At 36.9% G+C, this 14,276-nt stretch overlaps 1 protein-coding gene across 6 annotated transcripts; it reads left to right on the top strand.

Annotated features, from left to right (window-relative positions):
* Positions 1–2,704: 2,704 nt before the first annotated feature.
* LOC306843980 (DCN1-like protein 4) lies at positions 2,705–14,276 on the top strand (the record flags this gene model as incomplete). 6 transcript variants are annotated; one of them, XM_079375761.1, is made up of 12 exons in its annotated part: positions 2,738–2,798; positions 4,413–4,461; positions 5,063–5,133; positions 6,156–6,195; positions 6,621–6,708; positions 7,145–7,233; positions 8,707–8,777; positions 8,866–8,957; positions 9,059–9,167; positions 10,697–10,801; positions 11,777–11,879; positions 12,013–14,276. In XM_079375761.1, 11 exons carry the CDS (start codon positions 4,440–4,442, stop codon positions 12,066–12,068), a joined length of 846 nt encoding a protein of 281 aa, XP_079231887.1. In that variant the 3' UTR covers positions 12,069–14,276. The 6 variants fall into 6 exon arrangements, with proteins under 6 accessions (XP_079231884.1, XP_079231883.1, XP_079231885.1 ...); XM_079375758.1 differs by lacking the exon at positions 4,413–4,461 and having other exon boundaries at positions 2,705–2,798; XM_079375757.1 differs by lacking the exon at positions 4,413–4,461 and having other exon boundaries at positions 2,705–2,810.

Here is a 14,276-nt window from a genome sequence, read left to right as displayed (position 1 = left end):
CCTGAAATTATAATCATAGCAAAATATCGGACAGATCTGTTTCTTTCAGATCATTAGCAGAGAACTTTGACCAAAACGTAATACTGACATATAAATGTACCACAAAAGCATAGTTTGTTAGGGTTTTTGTTGGAATATTTAGACCTAGTCAAGATAGCACAATGTATAATTTCTGACAGGAATGAACACAAGGCTGGAATTGCTGCTTGTATGTCAGAGGGTTCAATGGGTTGCTTAAAAACATACTGATTGCTCGGCTGACGAAACATCTTTCCGATAGATTTTCAGTTGGCAAAACGGTTTTTAAATGTTGTGAAAATTGCTGTTGTTGAATGCATTTGTCAATTTTATTTAATTTCTGTATTTTCTTGAATGGGTGTGTATAGAGTATTTACAGAGTGTTAACTTTTAGTTTTAGTTACTTTTTCTTATTTGTAAGTCGCTTTGGATAAAAGCTTCTGCTAAATGACTAAAAGTAAAAGTAAAGTAAGTAAAGTAAACTGCATGTGTTCTAAGGCCTTTATACAGCACACTGTAAAGACTCACAGCCTTGTTTTCATCCACGTACAATTTAATATGGCATCTACCAGAGGCGTCATGCCTATTCAAAGTACTTGCAGGTTTTCGAGCCAAGTGGATTTTGAATGCAGCTTCAAAAAGACAAAAAATAGCCGATTAATATTTTCTATATTTAATACAATCACACCTATCTATCTATCTATCTATCTATCTATCTATCTATCTATCTATCTATCTATCTATCTGTCTATCTGTCTGTCTGTCTGTCTGTCTGTCTGTCTGTCTGTCTGTCTGTCTGTCTGTCTGTCTGTCTGTTTATCTATCTATCTATCTATCTATCTATCTATCTATCTGTCTATCTGTCTATCTGTCTATCTGTCTATCTGTCTGTCTGTCTGTTTATCTATCTATCTATCTATCTATCTATCTATCTATCTATCTATCTATCTATCTATCTATCTATCTATCTATCTATCTATCTATCTATCTATCTGTCTGTCTGTCTGTCTGTTTATCTATCTATCTATCTGTCTCTCTGTCTCTCTGTCTGTCTGTGTCTGACGAACTGTATTGCCTTAAGCTTGTAAAAAATACTTTAAACTTCAAACTTTTTCATACTGAAAACCATCAAACTAAAAAAAAAAAGACAACATATCCACGTGTTCTAGTCTAATAATAATAAAATTAAAATCAAAAAACACTTTTTAATTTTTTTACTGAACCTATAGATATATATATATATATATATATACACACACAAACAAACACACACATACACACTCACACACACACACACACACACGCACACGTTGGTTTTTGTGGTTTATGGGGACTCTCCATAGGTGTAATGGTTTTTATACTGAACAAACTGTGTGTGCCATTGACCTACACCAACCCTACACCTAAACTTAGCCCTCACAGGAAACTTTGTGCATTTTTAGATTTTCAAAAAAACACCATTTAGTATGTTTTTTAAGCCTTTTGAATTACGGGGACATAGGCAGTGTCCTCATAAACCACCTTCATATTGTAATACCTCTGTCATACCCATGTCATTATACAAATCGGTGTCCTCATAAACCACATAAACATGCACACACACACACACACACACACACACACACACACATAGATACTGAATAGCTATGTTGTTAATGAAGGCACCTAATAATTAGGATATCTGAGGGTGACTCAGTAATATTAAGTTGTTTTTCAAAGAATATTCTAACATGCAGTGTATAAATTCATGCTCAATTTATTAGACCCACAGATGATTTGAACTGTGTGAAAGGGTGAGAATGAAAAATATTATTCAGAGAAAACAGATGTTTAACATCTTCATTGCGTTCCAAACAGCATAACTGATGCCGGCTGAACACTAGTAAATGTAGGATAAATAATGGTTTGCAGAAAGAACTAACTTGAGAAGCATAGCTAATCCCACACAAAACACACATTATAATAGCAATCTCAGTATAAAGATTTCGTGTAGATTAAAGACCATAACACTAAGCACTAAAGCACAGGGTATGTTTTACGAAATACTCTGCATATAGCATACACAATAATTCACCATTTGCCTTTATAGTATATTGCCAGTGCATACATTTAAATTAAATGGTGACTGGAGCACTCTTTTATGGTCAACAGATCAATACTGGTTCTAAACAACATTAGGGACAGATGATGATGATCTTTGGGTGTGAACAACCCCTTTAATCACAATGGCTAACATAATTGTGGTTCCTATAGGGTTCCTGCTCATTGTGATGTTTTTCATTTACTTTTGCAACTTTTCATAGAAATAGTTTGGATGACAGTCGCGCAGAAACAAGCAAAAGCAACGTCGTTCAGTAATGTTTTTCACTGTATTCTCTCACCATTGTTTTGTTAACCCAAGCGGGCTCTGTGTTGGTGCACAGCTGAGCCAATAGCGTGTCATCGTGGGCTGGCTTTCTGATATGCACGAGGAAACTATCGGAGCTGATGGGTGTAGTCTAACTGCTCAGCCAATCATGTGCGTCGAGAGGAGGAGCTATAGGAACGCTTCAACCAATCAGGTTGGTTTAGAGGCGGGAGATACACAGTGTTATTTGCGCAATGTATTTGACACTCCTCTCGACCAATCATTGACACGAGTGGGCGTGGTGACTGAAAATTTCGCCCATCTAAATCATATGTGGGCATGTATAATATTGACATGTCCCGCCCACTGGCCGGTCTGCAGACTCACACAAATACAGTTGTGTGTTTCATAAAAATGCACTCAGATGCGTCAAGTAAGTACAATAGTACGTTTTCACTGCTATTCGTATTCTGTCGACCTGTGATGGCAATTGCGAACTTGCTGCACCCTGACAAGTCGCCGTGACTTCTTTTAAGATGTATGATTCGCTGTATTGACGCATTTTGTGAGTAAAGTAGCCGCTACCCGAGCATAGAAATCATCAGATTGACTCTGAGCTTGCTAGCTGCTCTCTTTGTGTTTTTACTCCGATATCTAGGGCGCTTGCAAGCGACAACGACCTTGCAAGGAATAACGCTGCATTTTAGCCTTCTTTGCTTGAGTATATACAGCAATCCGAGCAAGGTATCTGATCCTATTTACACAATACACTTGTACACTAATTACCTCACAACTCGAGTGAGCAGTGCAGAGCAAGTGAAAGATTGTTTTTTGGAGCTAAACGGGTCGGGTTTTTCGAGAAAACTGCGGAAAAATGACAGGGGGGTGAAAATTGTGACGCAGTTGTGTAAAAAAATAGTGCTTGCAAACACGATCTGGCGCATTACTGTACGTCCCTCTGAAGATCAACTGCATGTCGTTGTGAAAGAAATGTCTTTGATCAAAGATAGAAAATCTTTTTTGCAGCATTTGGGTCGCATTCATCAGTTGGGGAGAGTACCGATTTAAATTATTATGTGAGGAATTCTGGGAAATGTGGTTTATTTAGCCGAACCATTTCATTTGCAAACACAGGCGTTGTTTGTCATTAGACTACATTCCCCATAAGTCCACAGACTCTCCAGATACTTTGTAAAGTCGTTGCAAGTTGTGCGTGTATACACTCATATGTGAACTATGTGGCAGAAAATCCTATTCAACTGCAGTCAGTTATAGAGATGTGAATGTTTGAAATGTGCTGGTGTGAATTCGAGTAATAATGTTTCTTACATTGTTTGGGGTATTTCATATCCACTGGCATTCCTGAAAACTGCGTCACACGTTCACAAATAGTCTAATTTTATGTCGAGTTTGCTCTAATAAGGTGCTGGATTATATACCGGGCTATCTTTCATCAACTCTGAATTTAATGTTGTTTCAGGGGCTTGTCTACTCGCACAGCGCTTGTACAGAAAGGCCTGCACCGATACGTAATTTTCTAGATCTGAATAACGAGAACGTGGAAGTTTATAATGTGTGCAAAATGAATCACATTGCTACTTTTGTCTTTAATCCCTCTGCAAATTCATAATACTAACCTAGTTTTCATGCTCCAGCACATTGCTTTATTCTTTGAGCATTGTAATTAATTAGGTTTTTCCACTTCGACTAAATCAAAAACTGTCTAATAAATACCTAATAATTTAGTATTCGTGTTATTTGAAAACAAGTAAAGTTAATGAAATAAAAGTTACAAGCAGAACGCATTTACAGTATAGAAGGGATTACTATAGACATTGGTGTCTGATCCACCTTTGCCATGTTATTAATTTCAGAATCATGCACTTCAAAATAGAGCTTCTTTATGCTTTAGAATATGATATTTATTTCCATTGCACTGCATGAGGACAGTTCTTAGACACTGAGGTATAGTGGACCTTTATAAAGATGCCATTGACTTTTCACAACCCACATCTATTCATATCTGAATATCATTGTTTATATTTAGGCTATATTATCTTGAAGAATACCCTGAATGAAAAACTCTGGATCTAAAGGTAAATTGATGACCGAAAGAGAATTGGCATTACTGACTTTCTTTGAAAACAATTCAGTTGCAGCGCATTCACATACAGTGAATTAATGCATCTTCCGAAGTGTTAGGTTACAAGCTTGTGGAATATTGCTGTGTACCTTTTGTCCAACTGGTGCTTAAGTATATCCTTGTAACCCTGTTTCAATCTGTACTTGGCTTTCTGTGCATATTTATTCTTAAATATATCTAATCCTAAAACATGCTAGAGAAATATGGCCTCCACACTGGCATTTACTTTCTTGATGAAATTATACTTGATAATATAAAGATTATGGATGACAGAGTTGGTAGCCGGCTATATTCATAATGAAGAGCAGTTAAATGCATACTGTATGCATTAGCCTATTAGAAACACTTCAGAATCTCTCATCTTTCCCTGTCATTTTACAGGCTGACTTGAGCAGATGCTTCTTTCCCATGTCCTCAATTATTTCAATGTATACACTGTACGAACATATATATACTCACCACAACAAGCAACACACAGAAATCCATGTACAGCCCAGATGCTTGTACATAATTGCCAGGAGTAACAGATGTTTATTTTTATATGTCCCTCACAGATTTCCAGCTGAACTCTCATTTGTCCACACTGGCCAGTATCCACAAGATCTACCACACCCTGCACAGGCTGGTAAATATGGACTCAGTTTGCATGCACTTAAATACTCATCAGCTTTATTGCCAGATTTAACATTCATGCCTTTAAATAGTTTAAACCAAGAGCATTTATACAGGTGTGATTTGTGTACATTTTCATCACTAGATGATTGACTTTTTTGTTTCAGTGTGATTCTGGCAGGTAGGTCCTTACCAAAGTATAAGAACCAGTGCATCAAGACTGATTTATGTGTTGTTTATTAAGTGAAGGTTTGTGATTATGATTACAATTTGAAATCACTTGGACATTTGTCTGATTTGTCAGCCTTCAAACTGTTTTCAAACACTACTTTTAAAGAGAGAAAACTTTAGAATTAGAATAGATAGTTCATGCAGATTTTTAGACATCTGCACTGTATTTGTTAAATTAGCATAATCAAGATGTAAAATATTTCTGACAAAAAAAACTAAACAAACAGGCAAAGGATAGCAGATGCGTAAAACTATATGTAAATATATATATATAGATAAAATTGCATGCAGAATTTAGCAAATGTGATGACAGCTGACATTGTTGTGTGAATATTATTATTAGATCAGGCCATAAATCTCTATTTCTTGGTTATAGGACAGTTGTTGTTCTTATATTGAGATTAATGCAAAAGCTGGCAGTGCTGTACTGGCCGGTGTTGCTTGTCTTGGTAGATTAGGATTGTGGGATGGCAGTGTTTGGCTATATGTGAGGTTGGGACATTCAACAGCATTATTACATACTACAAATTAACCTTTGATCAAGTCAGTTACTTAAATAGCTACCCTCATAACCCTGATTCACAAAGAATTTTGTTCTACATTAGCTTATTTCCAGAACTCTCCTCTCCGAGAAGAGCACAGGCAGCATCTATAAAGGTTACAAGAAAATAAGACGATCACACACATACACATGCATACTTTATTCTTTTTATGGTGTGGTGCTAATAGCTGCTACTCTGCTGCAGAATGTTGTTTGAGCAAGCGAGAGAAAGAGTGATTGTGGGTGTTTCTTTTTCACCACAGAACCTGACAGAAGACGTCGGCCCAGAGACTCACGGTACAGGTAGTGACCTCAAATCCTTATCAACCTTATCAATATAACCTTATCAACTAAAATCAAACATAATTTTTAAAAATGGTACTTAATGCTGGAAACTTGCATCATATGTATTTTTTTTTTTTTTCTTCTTCTTCTACATAACTGCCAAATCCTTTTTGGCGTCAGTAAGATTTTAATGCTTTTATTCAGCAGGGATACATTAAATTGATCGTAAATAACAACAAAGACATTTAAATATTTTACAAAAGATTTCTTTATCAAATTAATTGTTCTTTTGAACTTTCTATTCGTCAAACAGTTCTGAAAACATGCAGGCCATCTTAAGCAGATTAAATGAGGGCATATCACTGGTTTGAGGGAGGGAATGACTGAAAAAGACACACAAAAAAAATAATCATCTTTGTGTCGTGTTTGTCTCTCTTTTCCAGCCTGCTGCTCCAGAGCCATGCCCCCCAGGAAAAAGAGGAGACCCACTGCTGGAGATGACCTGTCTGCTAAGAAGAGCCGGCAGGATAAGTATGCTCAAAACATTCACCTTTCCATTCATCCATCCATCCATCGATCTCTCCAGCCCTTCAGCTCTGTCCATTCTATCGGTCCGTTGACCTTCCTTTAATTCACTCAAACATACATGCTCATCCATCTATCTGACTTCTTGATTAACAAATAAACTAGTTGTCTGTCAAAGCATGTCAATTAAGAAATTCTGTATTTTTTTTGCACAGAAGGAACTGAATGTTGTTATAATAAGATAATGTCAAAAGAAAGTTGCAATTATCATGACTGTTAATTGTACCATCAGATCTCATTGTGTCGGTGGATTTCTGCCCTCAGAGCATGTGTCTCTCCTTGTTTGTATCAGATGTAGCATGTTCGTGCTTTAATGTGTATACAAGTGTGTGTTAATGTGTATTTAAATAGCCTCCGCTCAGTCCTTGTCTATTCATTTCAGTGTTTACAGAAAACAGGAGACATTGCAAATCCAGGAAGCCAAAGCTTTTTCTAGCAAGAGATGTCTAGAATGGTTCTACGAATACGCAGGTACATGGGCATAATTGTCATATTGAGTCATATTGAGTTTGTCATAATACTATGAACTATTGCAATTGTATATCTCTTTGATTTTATTAGTAAGGTCTTAAAAAGAGTTTAATCACATCTGCAAAAAAAATATGCTTTTCTTAGAATTAACTTCACCTTTTCAGTTATTTATAACCAATTGGTCTCAGAGTCATTCTTTTTGTGAATATATAAAGTCAGTTCCAATTAAGTTCAAAGCGCCCTGGCTGGCACATAAACATATGAACATGTGCCACAGAAGTTTGACAACTAGAAAGTGTCCAAGACGTTTTGTTTTTATTTTAAAGCTGCAGTCCGTAAGTTTTGCCTCTTTGTCACCATCTATGTTTGAAAACCTGGAATTGCAGCTGCTTGCGGAATTATCTTGCTTGCCTGGGCTGTGCTCCAGCTCGGCTCTAGCGCGGATGAATCTAATGTTTTGAGGTGAATGTGTGGCAGTCAGTCGCCGCACCGGTGTGGATATTTACTGTACTTCGCAATCACAGATTAGTCTACGTCTTGGAATATATGACCCAGATAAGAATTTTCACTGGATATTGTCATCTAAACAAGTACACTGCCCTCCAAAAGTTTGGAAACGCCCTAGAAAAGTGGGGTTTTGGACAATATTGGCATGAATCCTTTTTAATTGATAATTGTGCACTGATAGGGGACAACATAAACTACGAAAACATTTTATTACATAAACAGTTTATACATAGAAAAAACTTAAATTTTCGATCCATCAAAATATCCACCATTAGCAGCTATTACAGCTCTGCATAATCTGGGCATCCGAGCTGTCAGTTTATTCAAACATTGACTTTGAATTGGCAATCAATTGTTGACGCTATTAAGGTGTGCTGACCCAAAAATCTTTTAAAAACCTGGGCCAAGTTTAAACCAGTAACCAGGCATCACAGCTGGCAAAGGGGCATGTCTGACTTTGTATATATTGCCATTATGTCAAGTTACTTTTTTTTCTATCTGCAGCATCCGTACGTGCTATAGCCTACTAGCCGGGAAAACTTCTTTATGTTTACAGACGTGACGTAATGATGCAGTGCCATGTTCGAATTTCCCGCGAAAACCTACCCGTACCACTCAAATTAGAAAACATTATTATAATATAACCGTTGTGAACCGGGCTAAAGTAAGGCGATAGTTTTGAACTCTGGTTGTTATGTACTTGCTCAAATATTGATTTGAGATCATTTTTTAACCAAAAAAAGTTACAGACTGCAACTTTAAACGGTATACCTATTGCTTCATATTTTGAAACCTAAGTTAACAAACTTGAATTATGCTTGTTCTGCAGTTCTTTAAAACAGATGCCATGTTTTCAATATAATGCAAAGACTTTCATGCATTTTTAATTGTGGCTTAATTGTCTAAACACTTTTTGGGGTCAGTGCATATAATAGAAAATTGTGTCTGAATGTGTTGTATAAATAGGGTGCGATGACGTTGTTGGACCTGAGGGGATGGAGAAATTCTGTGAAGACATTGGAGTGGAGCCAGAGAATGTAAGAAAACTAAACTGATCTAATGTTTTCATAGTTTACTCTAATAACTTGTCAGTAGTTTTACATTTTAATGTATGTTTGTACTCAGGTAGTGATGCTGGTATTGGCCTGGAAGCTTGATGCCCAGAGTATGGGTTACTTCACTTTACAGGAGTGGCTCAAGGGAATGGGTTCATTGCAGTATGTCTGGCCAAACATGGAACTTAAATGCATCTACTACCATGCTACTACACTTATTCTCATCCCAACCTTCACTTTTTCTCTTCTTCTGTCATACGCAGATGTGACTCTAATGAAAAACTCAGGAACTCTCTAGACTACCTGAGGTCTGTCCTCAATGAAGCCACCAGTTTCAAGCTCATTTACCGATATGCCTTTGACTTTGCCAGGGTAAGAGTGACTGTGTATATGCATTAGGACAGATGATTGATGATCATTAATCACCATTCACTTTAGAAGCTCTGGTCTTCTTTTAATAAATCAACACTATATTTGGTTATGCCAGTACAGTACAGTAGGCTAGGCTAGCGTCGTAGGTGGTGAACTAGCCAGCTAGTAAACTGCACACAATGGGAGACAGTGCTAATATTGTCAACCTGATTTTGGCGAAGCCATTTGAAAGTCTTCCTTATGAGGAGAAACTTAGAATTAAACAGCAGGGCAGATCAACACCTAAGATTGATTTAGTGCAAAAGATAGGGAAACGTAACAGGTCTTTTCAGCTCTCCTGGTATGACAAAGTTAGCTGGCTATATATTTATAAATAAATGGACAATTTTTATGATGTAGGCCGAAAATGAGCTACCCCTCTTTGAAAGACCAGCAGCCGCCACTGATCACAGTCCTTCAGTTACAGCAGACAAGGGCTTGAGACTGCTGAGAGATGGTGCTATTTTGGGTTGTTTCACCTCTTTGTCTGCTCAGCAGAAGTATCTCTTGTCCAGATAGTTGATTTTTTTTTTTTCACTCCCTTGGTATGAATTGTAAAGCGACTGGACCTTTGCTGAGTGAAGCTATTACTGGAGCCATTCGATAGGGCCAATAAAGTGGAGGAGTACAAATAAATAGCTTGTGGCAACCTTGAATGGATAACATGACATTCATCCTGTCTGGATGAAACAGAATTGTTAATGTCTGGACTCATCTTGAATAGAGTATTTTGTCCTTTCTTGTGGACTAGTAACATATTATGGCAGTTAGAGTGATTTTTAAAGATATTAATATCTATTTTTGCTATTTTTGCATATCAAGGTGCATGGACAATAATCATGTCTGCCCTCAGGTGGTTGTATTATCATATGTGACCCTGGACCATAAAACCAGTCTTAAGTCACTGGGGTGTATTTATAGCAATAGTCAAAAATACATTGTATGGGTCAAAATTATCTATTTTTGTTTTATGCCAAAAATCATTAGGATATTAAGTAAAGATCATGTTCCTTGAAGAAATTTTCTAAATTTCCTACCGTAAATATATAAACTTAATTTTTGATTAGTAATATGCATTGCTAAGAACTTCATTTGGACAACTTTAAAGGCAATTTTCACAGTATTTAGATTTTTTTGCACCCTCAGATTCCAGATTTTCAAATAGTTGTATCTCAGCCAAATATTGTCATATCGTAACAGTCCACACATCAATGGAAAGTTGTATAAATCTCAATTTTAAAAAAATGGACACTTATGACTGGTTTTGTGGTCCAGGGTCACATATGTTCAAGCTCTGACTGCTTACAGTATAGAGTACACAGTACACTAAATTCCAAAGCGAAGCAACCTGGTTTTAAGTACCTTGGCAATAATGGGTCAGTTACAGATTGTTACGTCACCACCATAATTGCCAGCTAAGTATTTGTATTGTGATGTGTGAACTTGTATTCAGACTCTTTAAACTTTAATATGCTTCCACCCTTTTGTAGGAGAAGGATCAAAGGAGTTTAGACTTGAATACTGCCAAGTGCATGCTGGGACTTCTGCTTGGGAAGACCTGGCCATTGTTTCCAGTGTTTAACCAGTTTCTAGAAGTAAATATTTTAATCTTTACAGTCTATCAGTGTCACAGTTATTTTACATGACCAGTCAAATGTTTGAACACATCTTCACATTCATCATTATGACTCATTATTATTATTAAAGGGATAATTGACTCAAAAATTTAAATTCTGTCATCATTCACTCACCCTGATGTCATTCCAAAACAGTATGACCTTTTTCTTCTGTAGAACATAAAATAAGATATTTTGAAGAATGTAGGTAACATTCTTCAACAGTAACAACAAAACACTTCTTTCACCAAAAAGCAAGCAAGTAAGTCATACAGTTTTAGACAAGGCTCAGTAAATGTTGACATTTCACTTCATTTATCGTTTTAAAGTCATGAAAATGCCAATGGAATAATACAAACTTTGAAATGACATAAAACTCAAACAGACAAAAAAGGTAAAACTAATAAAAAAAATAGTTTCTTATATTTGAGCATATATTTGATGTTCAGGCAACTTCATGCATCATAGGATGCTTTTTAAATGGTATTGAGAGCGTTGACTGCTTTTTTGTTCCAACTCATGCTTTTAAGGGATAGATCTCCCAAAAATGAAAATGGTCATTTACTCAACCTCATGTTCCAAACCTGCATGAGTTTCTTTATGTTGAACATAAAAGAAGATATTTTGAAGAAAGCTGGTAATAAAAAAAAGTTGACTTCTATAGTATATCTTTCCCTACTATGGAAGTCAATGGGGGGCAACAGCTGTTTGGATCTTCAAAATTCTTAAAAATATCATCTTTTATGTTCAACAAAAGCAAGAAACTCGTACAGGGTTGGAACGACACGAGTTTGAGTCGATGTGAAATTTTTTCATTTTTTGCATGAAAATGATGCAAATTTAGTAAGTACAAATATTTGACTGGTAGTTTATATAGATATATGCACATCAATACATATTGTCTTATAATTAAGTCTGAAATTTTGAACAATTTTCCCACTTTTTTTCCCACAGCAATCTAAGTATAAGGTTATAAATAAAGATCAATGGTGCAATGTTCTAGAGTTCAGTAGGACTATCACCCTTGATCTCAGTAACTATGATGAAGACGGGGCCTGTGAGTACAAGCACTCGCACTTAAACATACTTGTTATAATTACCTCCCAATTTAGACATCCATCATTATTTTGTACAATACAGCTGGAACTACATCAGATTTGTCTTTCGACTCATTTTTCCTCTTTCCTCAGGGCCAGTGCTTTTGGACGAGTTTGTGGAGTGGTATAAAGACCGAGAGATGTCGTAGCGACAGCTTCCCCACGCCTACCACCATCACCAACTAGATAGACCAACTAATCGCCAACAATCACCATGACAATGACGACAGAAACGGCTTTGAAACACATCTAGAAAACAAAGTACAAATTAAAACTGAAGTGTTTGGGACAGACTGATGGTGGCCCCTGGCGCTGAGGGCTTGAGTGTGTGAGTGTTTGCATAGAATGTAATTATCAATGCACCTGTTTGTATGTCGCCCTTTTAGCCGGGGCCATAGGAGGGTCACTGGTGGTTGTGTGTTGGAGAAACAGCACCTCACCGACTCCACCTTATGTCCCCCATAGCCCACAATGCATTGTGGGTAAGCACACGGCCAGTCTTGGTGCCACCTTCCCACCCCACTGTGATGTTTCATATTGCTGTGAATGTTTCAATAGGCTCTTATAAGGAGGATGAATTGCGGCAGGGCAGGGTAGGGTAGGTAAAAACTCCCATACTGTCTGAAGTTTAGGTAATTTAAGCCTGAAAGGAAAGGAAAAAGAAAAACCTGCTTGGCTTTTTACTGAAGGTCAGTGACTTATTACTAAGGTTCAAAATGGAAATGGCTTATAGTGTTGCTCTGCTGATGTGGTCCAAACACTGTTTACTACGGTTTTTATGTTGGAGGAGATGATGACAGTCAGGGCATGTTACCATAGATACACAGCGACCTTTACCATAAGTTTTATTTTTACCAGTCTCACTGCACTTGGATGCCATTTAATAAAGCACACCACATGCAAGAGTGTCAAAGACATTCTGCTGTAAGTACTTTCAGTGGTGGTGTTATATCAGTATCCCTTTCACCACTTGCATTCTTGATTTTGATTATGAGATCAACAAGAACAGCTTTACTGTTCACAATGTGAAGAACAGTGGGTTATACTTATCGTGAGCGTAGAGCCCAGTATCTTTTTCCTGGCTTGCATGACCATTGTGTATTCGCACTGCAATGGAAAGATATGGCCATCTTGTAGAGGAGTGTGAGCAGGTTAAAGTGACTGTGGAATGCATTCACTATACCATTTGATTCCTTAGCAATGTAACTATACTGGTCATGTCATGGTTAAAATGACAGGACGTGGATCTAAAGGAGAGACGACGAGAGAAAGCTGTTAAAAGTGCACTTTTGATTTCTGTTATGAATTGCCATAAAAATATTAAAAACAGGTATCCTACCCTAAACACTGGCACTCCTTTGGCCACATCCTCTTCCACAGATCTTGTGGTCAAATGTGATCACCTTAACCCATAGTGACCAATGCCTAGCAACTATTAAACGTTCTAGTTATGTTTGTAAAACTGTTTTTTGGCTGTGGCGTGAAGCTAACTTGTCATCTGAACAAGAAAAAAAATGCATGCATGCATTCTGCAAGTAGAGCCGTCTTCGTGAATGAATGAGGTTTTTTCTTTTTGTACCTTTTTTTTTTTTTTTTTTTTGCTCTTTTTTTTGTACAGGTATTTGTAGAAGTGGACTTTTTTTGTGCTTAATTTGGGTATCCGCGGTCATGCAGTCTTAACGCTTTATGAAAAACATGATTGTGTGATGGTATTTAGAGCTTAAACACACTTGTAACCTCATCTGTTGAGATGTTCTTCTCTGCATTGCCTTCTCCACCATCTCCACCAAGTGCTAAACTACCATGTACATGAGTGACTGCAGCATTTCAGTGTATCTGCAATTTCATGTAAACATACTAATTTTATGTTCATGTCATACAGAGGCAGACAAAATCATTATTAACTTTATTAAAGCTTATTTAGAGTAACGCACATTTTTTTCTGGTTACAAGGCATTTTTGTTCTGTTTTAGGATTTGTTTTCCTACTTTTCCTGAAAAGGTTGCTCACCATACATTATTTATCAAGTATTCACCCAGCATCTAAGAAGCCAACAGTCTATGTATGCTGTGCATGCTGGCCAGAATCCATTTGAAAAATGTCTACAGACACTTGTTATAATCCCACTCATCTGCACCTGTTTGTGCCTGAGGGAAATAGTGGTTTTAAAATTATTTCAACAGATAGACAAGTTCCCTGTGTTGTTATGACTGTTGCTTTTGTTGGGGGAGTATGTAATGCAGAGGCCTGAGCATTCTCATCTGACTGTATATATGTATGGATGTGTGTGTATATGTGTTTGTTTTCACTGTAACCTCGCTACATTCAATATATATATATAAAGGGGTTTATTAACA

This window comes from Barbus barbus (assembly GCF_936440315.1).
Source record: "Barbus barbus genome assembly, chromosome: 24".
Classification (NCBI taxonomy): Eukaryota; Metazoa; Chordata; class Actinopteri; order Cypriniformes; family Cyprinidae; genus Barbus; species Barbus barbus.
This window is presented reverse-complemented; position numbering and strand designations above follow the sequence as displayed.